This window comes from Pteropus vampyrus, unplaced genomic scaffold (genome assembly GCF_000151845.1).
Source record: "Pteropus vampyrus isolate Shadow unplaced genomic scaffold, Pvam_2.0 Scaffold79, whole genome shotgun sequence".
Lineage (NCBI taxonomy): Eukaryota > Metazoa > Chordata > Mammalia > Chiroptera > Pteropodidae > Pteropus > Pteropus vampyrus.
Genome location: NW_011888860.1, coordinates 2,082,574 through 2,100,217, shown reverse-complemented (window position 1 = coordinate 2,100,217; position 17,644 = coordinate 2,082,574). Strand labels below are relative to the sequence as shown.

General features: G+C 38.3%; 1 protein-coding gene across 17 annotated transcripts in view; it reads right to left on the bottom strand.

The window, feature by feature from the left end:
* Nucleotides 1-470: 470 nt before the first annotated feature.
* LIMCH1 (LIM and calponin homology domains 1) overlaps nt 471-17,644 on the bottom strand; it is a 92,250-nt gene continuing 75,076 nt past the window's right edge. For 5 of the 17 annotated variants that reach the window (XM_023532225.1, XM_023532226.1, XM_023532222.1 and 2 more), the window contains 9 exons: nt 13,327-13,407; nt 10,614-10,706; nt 9,638-9,742; nt 8,632-8,756; nt 6,959-7,080; nt 6,566-6,689; nt 4,523-4,600; nt 2,850-2,958; nt 471-614 (listed from right to left, as the gene is read on the bottom strand). In XM_023532225.1, the coding sequence (XP_023387993.1) occupies nt 486-614; nt 2,850-2,958; nt 4,523-4,600; nt 6,566-6,689; nt 6,959-7,080; nt 8,632-8,756; nt 9,638-9,742; nt 10,614-10,706; nt 13,327-13,407 (966 nt within the window). In that variant the 3' untranslated portion in view covers nt 471-485. Of the gene's footprint in view, nt 615-2,849; nt 2,959-4,513; nt 4,601-6,565; nt 6,690-6,958; nt 7,081-8,631; nt 8,757-9,637; nt 9,743-10,613; nt 10,707-13,326; nt 13,411-17,644 lie in introns of all 17 variants that reach the window. The other 12 variants (XM_023532223.1, XM_023532228.1, XM_011362790.2 and 9 more) reach the window with 6 other exon arrangements.

The window sequence follows — 17,644 nt, the reverse complement described above, 5'->3', positions numbered from 1 at the left end:
GAACTTTCAATTTAGTCGAGAACAACAATTGCCATAAAACTCCTGAATGAAGGGCACATAGATATTGAGGAATTGCTGCTTGGTTTGATGGACAATGGAGAGCCATTCTTTACACTTAAACTACCTGCACATGGTGCTGGTCTTCTAAAGACATGCCTCAACAAGTGAATAGTGTTTCACAGACCTTCTATCTTTCTTCTAACTCACCAAAATCTCTATGGTGAGCTCAGGCAATGTCTCAAAATTAACCTACAGTTTTTACCTGCTGGTGTATTAATGCACTTCTGGATGAAAAGAAATTGGCCACACCAAAGAAGTAACTTCCAGTAAGAAACAAGTGGTAAATAAGGATTATTTCAATATCGCTTATTTTACCTAGACATTAATAACTCATTCCCTTAAAGGAGGAGTGTCAACTGATGGAGAGAAATAATAGAACTCCTAAATTGGGTTCTATGAAAAGCATATGATTGCATCTACTCATCTCAAGGTATTTTACACCAGTACTTACTTCTGGATCGCAAGTAGCAATCATTACAGTTTAGAAGACCATTTCGAATCCTAACATCTGTCCCACTCACTGCATCTCCAAGCTGTCCTTTACAAATCCCACACTGTAGGGTAGAAAGAACAGAAATTATAAGGTGCAAAGGGAATTATTTCTTTGTAATGCTTAGTTACTGTTTACATGAATAGCACAATAATAACTTGTACAACCTCCACATTTGTTGAGCATCTACTACATGTTAGATGCTGCACTAAGAATTGACTTACAGCAACAATTAACTTTTAGCATTTTACAGACAAGGACACTGGTTCAGAGAGGTTGGCTGACTTGTCCAAGTTCATAAACCTGGTAAGTGGTATTGGGTTGATCCCAAAGCTTATGCCGTTGACCTCTATCATTTACCGTTTCTCAACCAAGATGGAAAAAAAAACATTTTAAACAGATAAATTCTAGTAGTTTTAAATAAACACATGGACAACAGACAACTGAAATTTGTCTGTGAATAAAATGCTTTCCAGGATTACTGATGAATTCTGCCAAGTCAGAATTACTAGGAAATAGCTGTTTACCTTGTATTCCATGTTAGAGGTGGAGACAACCAGAGTAACAGACCCACTGAGAATGGAACTCCTTTCAGGTAAGTCTGCCTGAGTGCAGAAGGAGACTGTGGGGTATACTGTGCTGGTTGTACCACAGAAGGTGGCATTAGGGGTTAGTTGTGATGACAGCCTGTTGCCAGGAGATCAAGACTCAGCTCAGGAGAAGGGGGCCAACCTTAGACTCAGGCTCTAAGGTCACCTGGGACAGAGGGAGGCTTCATCCCAATTATGTTACAAGTTCATCTATATCGCAAAGGTAGGGGATAAACCAAAGAAGCAATGTACCTTAAAGCATCAGGTCAGTTCCAGGAAGTGACTGATTAGAGAGAACAAAAGCCTTGACATTTTAGAAAGCAAGTCTCCTATTCCTTAAGAATCTGCAAAGACTCTTTGCTACCTTGATTCTTTTGAGTTCTGGTAAAGTTTCTGAGAAAAAACTATGGTGTTAGAATATATTATCCTGACATTATCGTAAAATTTTAAAAAGTACATTTCTTAAGCCTCAAAGCACTCCTAGACAATTTGGGACATAGTTTATCTAGGTTAATTTTACAATGAGAATATTGATACATTGAGCCTCATTAAGTATCCATAATGTATTTTGTTCACAATAAGTCTTGCTTTCCAGTGATTTACGGATATAATTAAATTAATAATTTGGGGACAGCTTTACTCACATTCTCTTAGCTTACAGGTAAAGTGAGAGTTATTTTAAAGCCATGCAAGCTTATAGTCGAGGAAGCTACTCACAAGAAATAGAACAAAATTCAAGAAGGAAAAAGAAAGCACAACAGAGTTATAAAGAAATGACTCTTATTCAGAGATAAAGGGTTTGGTTTCAAAAATCATATATTAATTTGAAACATGTCCATAAATGAAAAAAGAGATGAGAAATGCTGATATAGGCCAACTCATAAATTTTATAGTAAATCAGGTATAACTGGTTAGCTCGTCTATGTATTAGCAGGAAATAGTCTACTTATTAGACCAGAATCTAGGCCTCCACATTTTCAGTTTATTTGTTAATTCATTCACCTAAAATATTTACTGATACCATCTCTGCTAGGTGCAGAAATAATAGTGGGGAGCAAGCAGACATGGTTGTTGCACTTATGGAGCTGATAGTTTATTAGAAAAGATGATAATTAAATAATTTGATAGTGAGCAATAAGGACCATGAATGGTTCTATAAGGACCATTTGTAACAAAGGCTAGGTGATCAGAACAGGTTCTCAGAGGAAGCGATATTCAATTTGGGATTATAGGCATATTGTTCAGAGATCTACAATTTTACAACTAGCTATATAACTACTTAATTGACAGAAAATCTCCCATGAGGTAAAAGACTAAAAACCTTCAACATTAAGTCACAAGAATTTGAGAAGCAGCAAAGATTCTCAAATAAATCCACACGTCCTAAAAGACTCAGAAGTAACACTGTCTTCTCAGGGCGGCCTTCTGAGTTTCCTGGTAGAGTACACACTATTTAGCAACAAAAGCTGTTTTATAAAGACACATTGCACAAATCCGTTTTGCTTCTTGTAACTCAACATCCCAGAGGGATGAGTGAGAGCAGAGAGTTTCATCCTGAAGAATGGACTACACGCACAATTTTGTATGACATAGAAGGGGGCGGCCTCCCGAGCAAAGGCCGTCAGGATTTCCAGGAGGTATTTCTCAGCACAGAACAATGCCAAAAGACATCACAAAACTGTCCATAGAGAGGAGTGATAAATACATACCCTAAAGCACTGGATGTGAAAATAGAGATTGAGGGTCTCAATGATCATTGCAGCTCCTTTTCCCAAAGGAAGCCCACAGGAAGAGCACAGCTTCTTCCCACTTATAGACCTAGGTTTAAAAACATACAATAAAATATTCCATTTATGATAGTTGGTTAAACACACAAACATGTAGACTCATGCAAAAAAAGAAAACATGGATTTTTAAAATGTTTATATCATGAGTGAAATGACAATCACTAAACTGATAATGAGCATTAGATATAATTTGCAAACAACTGTTAGACTAACTACAATAGATCCCCATAATTGTATAGAATTTTGTGTGTGTGCGTGCACATGTGTTTTAGTTATTTGTTACAAGAAGTGTATATTGTAGTCTATTCAACCATGGTGATCAAATGCCTTGAAATAGTTCAAGGTATTTATCATAAGTTTTTATAAGTCCCCCAAAATAATCACATTTAGCTTTACTAAGGTGTCAATATTGCTTTAAAATTTTCTGTAATTGATTCATTGGCCCACTAGGGCATTTCTTTTTACTTAAGAAAAACAATTTTTTTGTTGTTTAAAAATAGAGAGGCAATTGTGATACGGCCCAACAGATCCCAGACAGATATGGAATTTAATCCCTGCTCTGTCACTAAGTTTTGTGATCTAGTATAAAGAACTCACTCTGGGTTTCACTTTTACTTTTAAAACAAGAGAACTGGACTAGGTTATCTCCACTATCTCTTCCAGCGTAAATACTCTGACTCTATAATCTGGGCGCTTGACATCTTCTCTGAGTTCTAAGCCCCTTGAGGACATGAGCTGCATGTACCCCATCTCTGTATTCTGGCAGCCCCTAAAACAGTGCCCATCAATGGACTAGAACCAAATCCAGTAGACCGACAGCAGGTGAGGGCATTAGATGGCAGTCTTCTTAGGCGGCTTTCCCACGACTGAGATCAGATCGAGATGATGCCTATTGTTTGGAAAGCTCTTGGAATTACACAAGAAATTTAAGATATGCAGTGTCATTCAGAAGCCAGTGGGGTGCAGAGAGACAGAAGAAACAGAAAGGAAGACCAGAGAAAAGAAGAGTTGTCCTAAGCAAAACCTATTTATTAGGATTTCCCTCTTATCCAGTAGTTAAATGAAATTTTTAAATCAAAGGAAACCTCTGAGTACTCAGTAATTGATCTCTCCAGTGAATGAGAATTCAGGCAGCTTTTAAGAATATCATGGGGCCCAATTTATATTCAGAAGCCATCAGAGAGCTTGAGTAGGTGAAAAAAAGGATGAAGTTTCGTTTCTCAGCTCCTGCCTGGTTCTCTGTAAGAGCCATCAGCGGATCCTGCCGAGAAGGACCAACCCATCTTGGAAGGAAAGGTGCCGACTTAGGAGCCCAGCAATTATCTGGTGGATTTTATTATTAGGTTGCAGGTTCCATACAATATAATTAAAGGCCTATAGCCACAGATACACCAATGTCACACTCTTGGCTTTTTCTATTGCAGGCTACAGGTGGATGAGGAATGTGTTCTTTCCTCTTGCCTGTGTGTATATAAGAGTCTTGGATGGATGACGCCCTCAAAATCATTTGGCAAGCACTAATTTGGTTAAAATTATACTTGGCAGGCTCTAGTGAAAACAAAGCTGCCTCAGAAGGTTTTGCTGACCTCTTGTACCTGTTTGGTGACTGGCCAGGAGGGGTGGGAGGACAGGGAGACAAGTGTCCCACCTGGAAGTTCTCTTGAGGGCTTTTCCTGTAACATGGTAAAGGAGCCAAAAATTATGACAAGTAAAGAGAAGCCCAATCCTACAAGAAAAGACATTTTAGATAAGAAAATAAATACTTCCTTTATAACAAAATACCACAGAGTGTCTTAGTGGTAATTTTTTATAGAGGACAAAAAATAATAATTCCATCTAGCAAAGATTATATATGCATTATCTGCATAATATCAAAACTGGGGTGGCATGGTTTAATATAAAATGGAATATTTTTATAAACTTTAATTTTGCCAGGTTCTTTGCTTAGTTAAAATTGCATGATGAGTTAGATATAAAAATTATGGAATGGGTGGGAGGGGAGAGATAGGTAAGGATATAGGGAAAAGCTTTAAAAAAGAGCCCAGAAATAAAGGGTAAATCTAAAAGGAGGTACTTTTCAGGGAGGTGGCTTCTACCCTATCAATAAATTCAATTTGGGAACCTGTTATTAGGGGTGATGTTCAAAACATTTAATAACCACTATGTCATAGGCATCTACAAAGCAGATGGTCCCCAGGCAGGAGCTATCAGCATGGTTTCACAGGTGTTGTTGGTTGCACAAACCCTGCCTGTGATTAAGCCATTAGTTCTGGGCTCTTGCTTATAAAATTTCATTTGGGATAGAATACAGAAAAAAAATGAGAGTAAGAGAAATGCCAACATAGAAGTGAACAGAGCATGAGCCCATCTGTGTCCTAACTGCTTCCAGAATAGCTCCCTGAGCCCATTGCCCAACCAAATCTGCCTCCTCCGGCAGAGCTTGTCTTCTCCAAAATATCACATTTTCATATAACACCCTAAAGTATAAGTGCCATTACCTTAAAAAAAGTGCAAAATTGTTGCAATAATCAATAACAATAATGATTACTTCTATGTGATTTTAGCTTCTATTGATTCTGAGTGTCATCTAGACATATAGGAATAAAATTGGATAGACATAAGAGAAAAGGGAGAAATGGTTCAAACACTGTATTTTAAAAAATATCACAGAAAATAAGATAAAAAGTTGAACTTATAAAACAAGTTATCATTATCACCATCATCACCACTGTCACCGCCACCACTATACTATATAAAACATTATTTTCCAGACACAAAACCCTATGAGGTAGGTATTACTATTATTCTCATTTTATACATGAGGAAACTGAGGCAGAGAAAGATTAATCAACTTGCTCAAAGCCCTAGCCAGGCAGGTGGTCTGGCTCCAGTTAGAATGACTGGTTAAAGTATAATGAATGCTATAATTTTAAAACTGATTACAAGGAACCTCTGGTTCAAATATGATCTTATCATAGAACTATGAGTTCATTTTGAATTCCTCTACCACTTAACTAGTCAAGTGCTTTGGATAAGTTATTTAATTTTCCTGAGCTTCAAATTCCTCATCTGTAAAATGGGAACAATAACCCAATTAAAGTTATTGAGAGAGTTCAATGAGTTAATATATGAAAAGTAGAGCTATTTAAATCCTATAACACAGTGCCTATTATACTGAAGTGCTTCGAACATGTTAGGAAATATTATTGTAAAAAAATATAAATCTTACAAAATTAAAATATTGCCTGTGGTAGCTACTTAAAGGGAGAGAATGATAATAAGAGAAAAACATTTTTTCCTTGAAAAAATACTTGTCAGTAGGCTCTGACACAATTTAACTCACTCAAATAAACTGTTGATACAACATTCTTCCAAATTCTTTACAATATGTAGATTTGTGGGTTAAAAACTACTTTGCCTCTTTCAAACTGATAAATTCAGAGTGAATGTTTACTTGCTACAAAGATTGTCCCAAATTTCTGTAAATATCTGTTAACTTGTTAATGAGATTCAATGGAGAGAAAGCACAAAAATGCTGCTAACATCTTGCCATCTCACACTTTTTCATTTCCCCTTTTCTTAGTCAATAAGAATTAAGGAATAAAGGAATTGCATATCCATCTTTTTTGATTACTCACTTCCGCCTTTCACTTGGAGACTCGACCTGATGGTTAATGCTTTTATCCAAAGGGAGAGTTTTTGGCTTTACATCTTCTAAAATGTTCATTGGCGGGTTTGATAACTGCTGATTCTGTGATGGATCTGAGGCCAAAAAAAGAACATAAACTTAGTGCTCAGTAATGTCACCTTAATGCTTAGTTAGTCACCTTTCTTTAAAGTGCTAATGCCTACTGAGTCTCAAGGTGATTCTATGGAGACTCAGGGCATGTGGTGGTGGGAGTTTATTCACTGTGCTATTTACCTAAGGTAGAAGGGAAGCTCACAGCCAGAGAAGGTCATATCTGTCTGGACCATGAAGGGGTAAAGTCTTACAATAATTTAAATATCAGGGTTCACTTCTCCCGCCTTACCCTGAGCTAGCTGTGGGTTCACCTCACAGCGTGGGGCCCCAGCTTCTGTATCCAGCTGGTCATCCTGATAGTTTCCTTTCGATATGGGGTTCTCAGAATCGGTCAAGGCCCCTTGAATTAGGCTGTTAAAATAAATAAATATATTTCAGAACAGAGATAAAAACTGAACTAAACTTATTCCCTAGTATATGGAAATACCAACTTCAATATGAAAAAAATAAATGGGGCTAACTAAATGTTTATGTATTCTTTTTACTTTAAACTAGATTCAAAATGGATTTCAAATGATCTAGAATGCTACTCATTTTTATTACCCATAAATTTAACAAACTTGTGAAACCATCATTTCTGATGTCCTCCCCACCTCCCTGTCCACAAAGAAATTCATTCTAATAATCTCAAGGGATGCCAGAGCTAACTGGACTCTCCCAGATTTGCACAAGAGAGGATATATTGCAGAAATCATTTTGGGCCACATGGGGCTTTGGCAGCTCATGGTAATCCACTGGTCTTACAGGAGTTTCTGTGTGCAAAGAAAGGAGATATGGAAGAGATTTTTAAAAGTTCCTGGTGGCAATAGGAAACTAGCAAAAATTACATAAAATGCTTATCAGTGGTATTCAAATATTCTTGATGAGTGGCTTTCGTTTCATACAAGTGGAAAGTCCCTATAAACAGTGTAAACTAGAAACAGACTTGCTGTTCCAAAGGCTCTGCTGACTCCAGACTCGTGGCCTGAACTCCTATATCCTACAACTCACCCAGTCTTCTAGCTGATGAGCTCAGGAGGATTCTCAGAGCAAGTCCCACCAGAAGAGCTCAGCTTTCAGCTAACCTTTCAAATTGACCAGTCTTTGAAAATGACAGATAGCCTTTCATGCCTTAAGGTCCCTCTGAGGATGGTGTGTGCAGCGTAGCCCAGCATGCACACTTATCAATATCTATCTGGCATCTCAGATGCCCAGAGGCAAACATCTGTTTCATAAAGAACTTCCTGTTGCTAGAGCACTGCCAGCCTCCTGGGTTTCTGTGGGTTTCTTCTAGGTTAAGAGTGGGGTGGCATCAATAAACCCACTATAGCCCATAGCTACAACCAGATTCATCTCTCATCTGAGCTAGCTCTGAATGCTGCTTGGCTATCTGGATACCCTGTTCTGATCTCCCATGGAACGTACTGAAACCCATGAGTGGGGTGATTATCCACGACCAATCAATTTGTTGGTTATCTTTTTTATCATCACCCAGAGTAAACATGGCTTTTCACAGCTCAGAGGATACTAATAGTAAAGTTCAGGCCCACAATAAAACCACAGTGGGTGCAACCCCAAGGCATCATTTAATCTCTGTCCCTCGGGACATATTAACCATTTCGGGTGAGTGATATTTAGGATTGGGGCTCTGAACTAACAACATGCTCCTTTGATGATCTAAACTATCTCCTCTTATTTAAAAAAATGTTTTGCCTATTTTAAAAGAAGGCTATTTATATTCAATAGTATGAGGATGCTGACTTCAGTGTTATTAGAATGTGTTCAAGCAATATGTAATGTATTATTGGAATGATCTTTTCAAAGCCAAATATAATTTGCATTAGCAATGAGTACCCTTCCTGGGAGTGCACAGGCAGAGCCTGGTTTCATGCAATTAGACAGACAGCCTAGTATGGTTCATACCTGCCCTCTTCCTCCACTGGATCACTTTCTCTAGTCTTAAACAATAAGTCATTATTGTCCCCCTGGAATGATTTCTTCTGTCTTGTATCTTGTTCTTCTTGACAGTTTTCCAGGTCCATCTTATTCTAATGGAGGGGAAACAAGGATAATCTTGAATATAATTTTTTAAAACACTGGACAACACTCATCTCTGGCTATGGGATACTTGAAACTTTGTTTTTCAATTGCATTGCCTAGAATTTAAAGAACAGTTGTCCAAATTAACTGAATAGTAACTGAGTTCCAAAGATTTGAAATAACTGTGCACCTAGGTTAACACACCTTTGAAATAAGCCAAAGATTTGAAATAAATGTGCAATCTAGATCTCTCTCTAAATTTATAACGAAAGAGAATTAGTTAGAAAACTCACTTTTAAAAACTAAATAGTCATAGTACTGTTCATTTCAGGACAAATATCTCTGTAGTACCCACCAGTTATTACTTTTTTTAATGCAGATTATAGACTTTTGTCTACTACCTTCATGACCTTATTCAGGGGATATTGAGGTAGGTCAGCTTTTCTGGGTTCTCTCCAGATTTTGAATACACATGTAATTTCATGTGGAATTTTAAGAGTAGGAGAGAAGCAACTTTCATGGAGACTGGTGGAGAGCACAAAGGGATGTGTGTTATGGCAAAGAGGAATACATGTCTGTGGAATGAAAGAATAATGGGTATCAAGGACATTCCAGCACACAGCTTACTAATCAGGACCTTGCCAGCCAGCACAGAGAGACTTTGGTTGCCAGCCTGTGGGGGCAGATCTGGCCTCAGCAATGACTTCATTGTTCCTCAGGAAATGATTCTAGGGTTTGACAATGGCAGTGACAATTCCATGGGGTACAATGGCCTTGTAGTAGCTGTCATGATTCTAGAGATTTAAACTGGTAGAAAACTTGGCCTTGTGGTTTATACTTCTAGTTAGGTTTGTTTACATCACAATTTGCTTTTAATCTATGGTCTCACCACTGTTCCACTGCCTTCAGTCATAGAGAAGGATGTAGACAGCTGGTCTGCAGAACTTGAAGAAATAGTAAATGGAACCACAGTGTCTTCAATTATTTTGCGCTCCTAAGAGGAAGGACAAGAATTAATGAAAGAGAAAAGAGTAAAAAATCATATTTGTCAAGAGAAAAATTTCATTAAGGATCTCTGGGAAAAAAAACAGCAAACAAGCAAGGCATTGAAAGATGGTCTTATTTTCTAAAAACATGTAAATCAGATAACACTCTCTATGAGCAACAATTTAAAACTTAGCGTTTAATTTAATAGAAAAACAAAGTCTTTGCAAATTAATTAGTTAGTGTCATTCAAGAAGCCTAATTAGAAATGCTATTAGGAGTCAGATTATACACAAAAACTGTTGAAGATAAGATTCCCAACAATATTAATCATAAACAAATTTGAGATAATATACATAAAATATAGCTCTCTTCAAATTCTCTACTGTGGTCTGGTTTGTTTATCTAAAAAAAAGAAAAAAAAGAAAAAAACAAAACCAAATTCTCCTCCCATCTAAATCTCTTTAGTACCATATAGTGAACGTAGTGGTAAGAATTCATTTGGCCTCAATATCAAAATTATCCTCATAAAATTAATTCACTACTACCAAATATGCTTGATTCAAACAGATACACAAATAAATAAATTGATACTTTCATGTCATCTAAGACAAATCAAGAATCTGACTCTCTGACTAGAGAACAGATACAATTACATTGTCTCTCTTGACAATAACTCAATAACTCAAAACAAATCTGGGATAATTGAGGTCTTTTAGAGCCTATAGATATGACTCATTTAAAGAGGATGATGGGCTGTGCTATGAATAAAGAGAATCAGACAGAGCCACATGCATACACATATCACAGACACAGAAAGTATTGACGGACTTTGAGGAATTAGGACTGCAAGGTCAAATTCCTTTTCGGGAATTTCTTACCTCTTCATAGTATCTGCGTTCTTCCTCTTCCACTTCCTTTTGGGCCTTTTCCCACTCTTCTTTCAGCTTGTTCTGCTCTTTCTGGTATCTCTCCTGTTATGGAATTTGCATAGATGGTTCTGAATGAACGATTGCATGCATTATTGGGACTTCCTCTCCCTCCAAACCACCATGTACAATATTTTGCAAGACTACCTTCTTGTTGTAACATTCTGAATCTAATTCATTCATGCAACACAAAGAGAATACTATTTTGTGGTACTCAAATGTGTTAGGACCCTAAAAATCCAATGAGGTAGTATTTTCTGCTGTCGGTGTTTTATAGAATTGTCCTTCAGACATATGAGAAGACATTTGCTTATAGAAAGAAAAAAGATGAAAAGATTGAAAGATTCTAAAATATTCCTTAACTTTAAGGGCTTTGTCCTAGGAGGTAGCCTAAACCAATAGTTTGCTTTTACTGGGTCCTTCAGAGATGAGCTTTGCCATTCCACTAATAGAAATACATTGCTGCTGGGAGAGTTTAATAAAAGGTAAAATTAAAACAAAACAAAAAAATCCTGCAGAAAGGTCCAAAGTGGACAAGATGATAATTAGCTGAGTAGCTGAATTACTCTTTGCTTATAGCTATTCTACCAAAATGGAATCTTCCTAGCTTTAAGTAACTTCTGAATTAAGAGTAGCTTTTAAACAGCCTATTAGAAGGCTTCAATTTCAGAACTGCCATTACTGTTTTCAGAAACAGTACAGCACTAGTTACCACTTATGGGGGAAAAAAATAAAATACTCTGAGTAAGAATGGCTTTAAAAATGTGACTGGAGTCCCTGACAGCTGACTAGAAGAATTGGATAAATGGAGATTAAAATTAACGCCTAAAATGAGGACTGACACCCCTGGATGCCTTGGGACTGGCATCCCTGATGTGACAGAGACAAAGGAATCACTGAAGTGTATCACACACAGTCAAATATTTTAGGCTGATTGTCAATCATCTCTCTGAGGCTAAAACAAGTCTGTGCTTCTATCTTCTTGTACAAGGCACTGAAATTTCCTCCAGGTATTACCTGTTATGTCATTATTTTAGGAGCAAAAGGGTATTATTGGGATTGTCTGGAGCCTGGTGTTCTTATTAATGCCCTGGTCAACCCTCGGCAGGCTTTTAATTCCAGGCAAAAATTTTGTTATCAAAACCTAATATTGTAAAGTTTTAGAGAAGGACTTCAGGGGTTTTTCAGAATAAAGAAAATAGACCTCAAAACTTCACAAAAGCTTAAAAATAAGCCTAGCATTTTAGGTTTATTGGTTCTAGGAGTGCACATCCTAGAACGTGCTCCCCTCACTGACAGTATGAACTGATAATGGTAATGCAGGGAGTGAAAGATGTGTGTCTGCACTACCTCCTACTCCTAACCCTTTCTTCCCCACAAACACTTTGCCCCAAAGCCCACAATTCTACCACACTGGGTAACAATTTGGTGGGACAGGAACAATACATATGCCTACATCTGTAACCATGCCACATTTCAGAGTGTAACAGACAGAGTGCCACCATGGGAAAGCACACTTGCCTGTCATCTTTACTCAGTGAAATTTCTAACTCTTGGCTGTTCACTATTTAGCTGGAAAATGGGCATCTGATTTCCAAGAGAATAGCAGATGGCAGGGCTGGTCATCCCAATGGATCCCAATGGATCTAAAAATCATGGCAGCTCTGGGACTTTGCTGAATCCAGGTCTTATTAATATTTTGATATTGAAGGTTTACCTCTTTACAATTTTAAAAAGTGTCAAATTTAACTGGCAAGCCTAAAGCCAAAGGCCTAAAGGTTAGCTATCTAAACTGACCCCTGCTCTCTACCGCTGGGAATTAATCCAAAAGGATTAGAACAAAAAGATTTAGAAACATTTGCATTAAGCATTGCTTTCTACGCAGCAGCAGAAAGCCATCGAATTAATGAGATTTAAAATTCTTTTCATTTATGAACTTTTGGGTAAAACCAGTACTCTTGAGGGTATAGTGGAAAGAACATGAGTTTTAAAGTCATTCAGACTTGGATTTGAAATCAGGCTCAACCCTTGTTAGCTGTGTGACCTTGGGCAATTAATTTAACTTCTTTGAGCATTAGTTTCGCCGATGACAACCTGGGGCTAATCAGACATACTTTGAAGAGTTTTATGAGAACTGAACTGGAACATTCCAAGCGCTCAGCATAGATCGGGTTCTAAGGCTATTATGTTACTTTCTGAAGCCCCATTATTCCACAAAACTGGCATGAAATAAGAAGGAATGTGATAAATTTACTTCCAGAATTTTTCTGGAATTGAAGATTAGCAGCCATTACTCAAAGATGGAGCAAACATTTCTAGTTAAGGAACAAGACCCAGGCCTTGTTCGATAATTCAGTCCCACTGCTACTTGGATTGGTAACGAAGGAGGTAAAGAATGGGTTGGCTCTTAATCAACACTTGTAGAGTTTTATTTTTTTAAGTGACATGCTTTTTCCTTGTCTTCATCAGTATAACTTTTGGTAGGAGGAATTAGACACAGGGCGTTATGTTGCATGGACACAAAATGAACTGATTTAGACTCACTGATTTCTGGGAAGAATCCAATTCCATGTGTTTCCTGTGATAAAGTCTATTTAATACAACAGAAATTAGGAGAGAATCATCTAAAAGAAAAAAAAAAAAAAAGCAGCAAACCCAGCCCTACCTGGAGCAAACGCTCCTGCTCCTGCTGCCATTTTTCCTGTCGCCTGCGCTCCTCTTCCGGGTCCCATGCCCAGAACTTAAACTGCTTAGAAAATAAAAGCATAATCAGAATTGAGCCGTGTCTTCAACGCCAGACCAGGGCAAGGGACACGTTTGCCTACAACCTAGCACTCTAATGGACACGCAGAAGCAGAAGCCTTCAGGCTTCTAAAGGTTCTCTTTGTTGGCAGATAATGCTCTTTAATCTTAGTCCCTCTTTGGTTTATTTCCAAGAGGCTGATATGATTCTCTGAACCTTTTTGGAGCTAATGAAAACATGAAGTAATTAGCCCCTGGCATGGGAAGGCTTTCGCTTCATTTCTTTTAGAAGTGATTTCTTAAATGTATTCACGCTCTGGAGCGTAAGATACTCATTCTGCATATTGATCCTGGATCCGAGCAAATGAGAATGCTTATTTCAGCAGAACTGCATTTTGTAATAAGTGACGTTTGTTGCCCTATAGAACTAGGTAATCTTTTGTACTGTTATTGCTTTTCTACACCAGCTTTCTCTAAAGTGGGTCATTTAACTCACCAATGCCCACTAGCATCACTTGAGATCCAGGGAAGAGGCAGGGAAGAGTCCCTGCCCTGGCACCTGCATAACAGTCAAACGCAAAGACTTTTTTTTTCCTTTCAGAAAGGTTTTTGTGAGTTTGGGAACCAGGTGAGAGAATAGGAATAACGGGAGAAAGATGCATGAACTAAAGTGGGCACCCAGGCCACAGAATGTGAGATTGAGAGGGTCCGGGAACGGGTGGGGAGAAAAATCACAGCTGGTCCCTGGGAAACCAGCAAAAGGTGGGCCTGCTATATTTAAATAGTTTTTCCCCTGAATAACTTGTCAGAGTTACTGGCCTCCCCATCACCTGAGGCAAAGCAGGTTCCCTAATAACTTGTTGGCCTCCCCATCACCTGAGGCAAAGCAGGTTCCCCAATAACTGTGCTTCCCCTCTTCCCTCCGATGGGGTAGTTTTGGGAGACACTTAGAACTGGCTGGGAATCTTGAGAGAAAAAGTGAGGCAAGGGTGGAAGAGTTAGGGAGAAGGGGGAGAGCCTGGGGTAGGGTGAGGAGCAGGCAGAATTAACCTACCCTGGCTGTGTGGGAAGTTGGGCAGGGTCAGTCCTGTTCCAGGTTAGATGAGACCAGTTACTGCCCAAGATACCTGAGTCAGCCCACCTTTGCCCTGCCTGCCACGGATCTGTGCTGTCACCAAGGTGCGTGATCCCTGGGTTGGCCCAGAAAAGCATCTCCAGGCTGAGAATGCAAGAGAGGCCATGGGTGTTGCTGGATTTATAACTTTATAAATATTTATATCTTTAATATATTTTGACATATGAAATGTAGGTCTCAATTTATACTCTTGCTGTGGTTCCTGCAAATGGTTGAGATGGCCACAATGCCCACGAAAAGTCAAAGAAAGGGGAACGAATAAGTGAGGAAATGTACTTTCTATACGCCGCTCCTGGGATTCACATTGCATGTCAGCATACTAAAGGCTCTGACAAATTATTCAGGGGAAAAACTATTTAATTGCATGTAATCTAAAGTTTCCCACATTTTCTTGGATGACTAGAAAACATCCAAATGTGAATCCTAGATGGGAAAATCTATTGGATTAATAATGTTGGATGTTGGCTCCACACAGCATTTTCCAAAGACTTGCAAGCAGTTGAAATATTCAGAATCTCTCTCAGGAGGATGGCCCTTCTTTGTCTTTTGAGGAACAAGGGTGTAGTTATGTGAATAAAGCCACAGCAAGCTCAATGAGTAAAGTCCACTAGTAGAAAAATAAGAGCAACAATTAGAAATTATTTAATTTTCAGATTTCACTAGGTAGTATTTACAAGAATAAGTCAAGTAAGGAGTAAGCAGATAGGATAGGAGTAGGCTAGGAGAATAGAGCTCAGAAGAAAACATGGAATATTTGTTTGAAAGCAAGAGAGAAAAAAATGAGAACTTTCAGAAGAAGATAAAGAGGAAGATACCTGTGTGACAAACAAGAGGGAGAGAAAGAATGGTGATTGTGCTCCTTGGCAATTATTTGCTGAGCACTTAATAATAGAGGCCAGGTGGAGATACCAGATGGCTCAGAGTCCCAGCCTTGTTGAGTTTACAATGTACTGAGTGTGTGTGTATGTATGTGTATGTATGCATGTGCGGCAGGATGGGGGAGTATGTTGGGGGGCGACCAATATGTAAATGATCACCAGAGGACAGTGGGATAACTATCATCAAAGAGATATAAAAGGTGCTAGAGAAAGTCGGAATGGAGAGCATTTAGCCCACTTTGTTTATCTGTTTACAGATTTGTATCTTCTTTTGGCTTAGGGGTTCCTCAAGGATAGGTCGGGCCCTTTATCCATCTAAGTATCCTAAGACCTTGCATTTTTAGGCCTTCAATAAATGTTTGCTGAATAAATAAATGGACTTCATGCTGAGTAATACATCGCCTTCTTCACTCCCCTCCATAGACCCTGACCCTGTAGCTTAAGGCCACTCCAAGTCTGACCAAAAATGACCTGAGTCTATTGAGGTCAGCATATTCAAAGGATTGGTTCCTCTTCAAGCTGCTCTTATTTTCAAATTTCTTTTACTTTTCTATTCTATGAAGAGCTATTTATCACCAAAAAAATAACAAAATTGGGTGGGTATTTTCAGAGAATTCACTTATACAGGTCAGTAATATGTTTCTTTCTTGTTCTATTCCATAAATCAGATATAAGAGTGTATCTCTTTAGGGCGCCCTTCCTCTCTACCCCTGCCCAGGGGTACAAGAACAACGTGACATTGTTGTTCCATGTCATTTAAAATGGAAATCAATGGGTTCGGTTGTAGTCTTCAGATCTGTGCCATGAATGCCAGCTTTGGGGTCCTTCTGCGGGTTCCCATCCACTGTGAGTGTACTCAAGATTCCCAGAATTGGCTGAGGCAGCTTCCACAAATGGTTGCTAATTCTGGAAGATATTGAGGGTTATGTGGCATGATGGATCTCCCTTCTCCATTCTGCACTGGCACTTAGGAATTCTCAAAGTGAGACAATTTACTTATAGATAAGAATTGGTATTGGCCATGGTGGGCCTCTTGGATTAGCCACTGGGGAAGATTCGTTCATGCATCAGATGCTGCTGTGCTAGAGGCTTCCGAATAATTATTTCAATTAAGGCCCACAACACCCTGAAAAGAAGGTTTTATTATCGTATTGTACAGTCAAGAAAGACAAAGTTCAGAGAGCCTTCAGGGTATACAGTCAGTAAATCTGGAATCAAAGGTGTACCGGTGATTATGTGACTGCACTCGGGGGGCTCAGGGAAAATGGTACAGTTGATTGTGCCAGGCAGGAAGTCTACAAATCCAGTGGGAATTTTCGAGGGCAAACAAAAGGCTCAGCGCTGGAAAAACCCAATTTAGAAAGGAGTCAGGTCTGTAGAGATTGTTCAGATAAAACGCAGCAGCAAGGAATTTCCAGTGTCATGTCTTGACATTTTAATTAGCAAATGATTTTTTAAAATTCATTCAATTAAAAAATTAAAAACTAAATGTACAGTTACTTCAAGATATTGATTGTGATAAGGAGTGCAACAGATACAGCTTGGATATCTCAGAGAGATTGCAGGTTGGGGCCCTGTTGCCAAAATACACTATGTCGAAATATTGTTTTCATTAAAAAAAAAGATTTTGAATGCCTACAGAAGTCACATATTTTAATACTAATTCCTGTTGTCACACTCATTTTAATTGTTTCTTTTAGATTTTACTTTCTTGATTTACCATTTTGTTTCCAGACATGATCACAACTCTGCATAATGAAATCCATGTCTTTCTTCATAATTCACCTGACAGCATTATACCTGACTTTCAATTATTCTTTTACAATCAATTGTAATTGATTGTAAAGCCCATTTTTGACTGAATCTTCTTTAAGTGAATCAAATACCTTATAAATTAAAATCACACTAGATGTATAATGTTTTTCCTTAAATGGGTTACTTACAGGTGTAGTTACAGGTGACTTTTCATTGCTTGGAGAATCCACTGTACAGAAAGAAAGAAAAAAGAAAAGATCACAATGTGAGCAGCTTCTTACCATATTCTCTTTGATCCCTTCAGTGGAGTGTGGTTCCTATGTCAGCTTCAAAGCAATTTTTTTTGTTGTAAGCCAGAAGCATTAGAAAATCATAATAAAGCACACCCTTGAAGCAGTTTGTACCCATCACCAAAAAGGTTATAACCAGTATGATATGATTGTTCACATTAATTAGCACCAGATACTAGACTA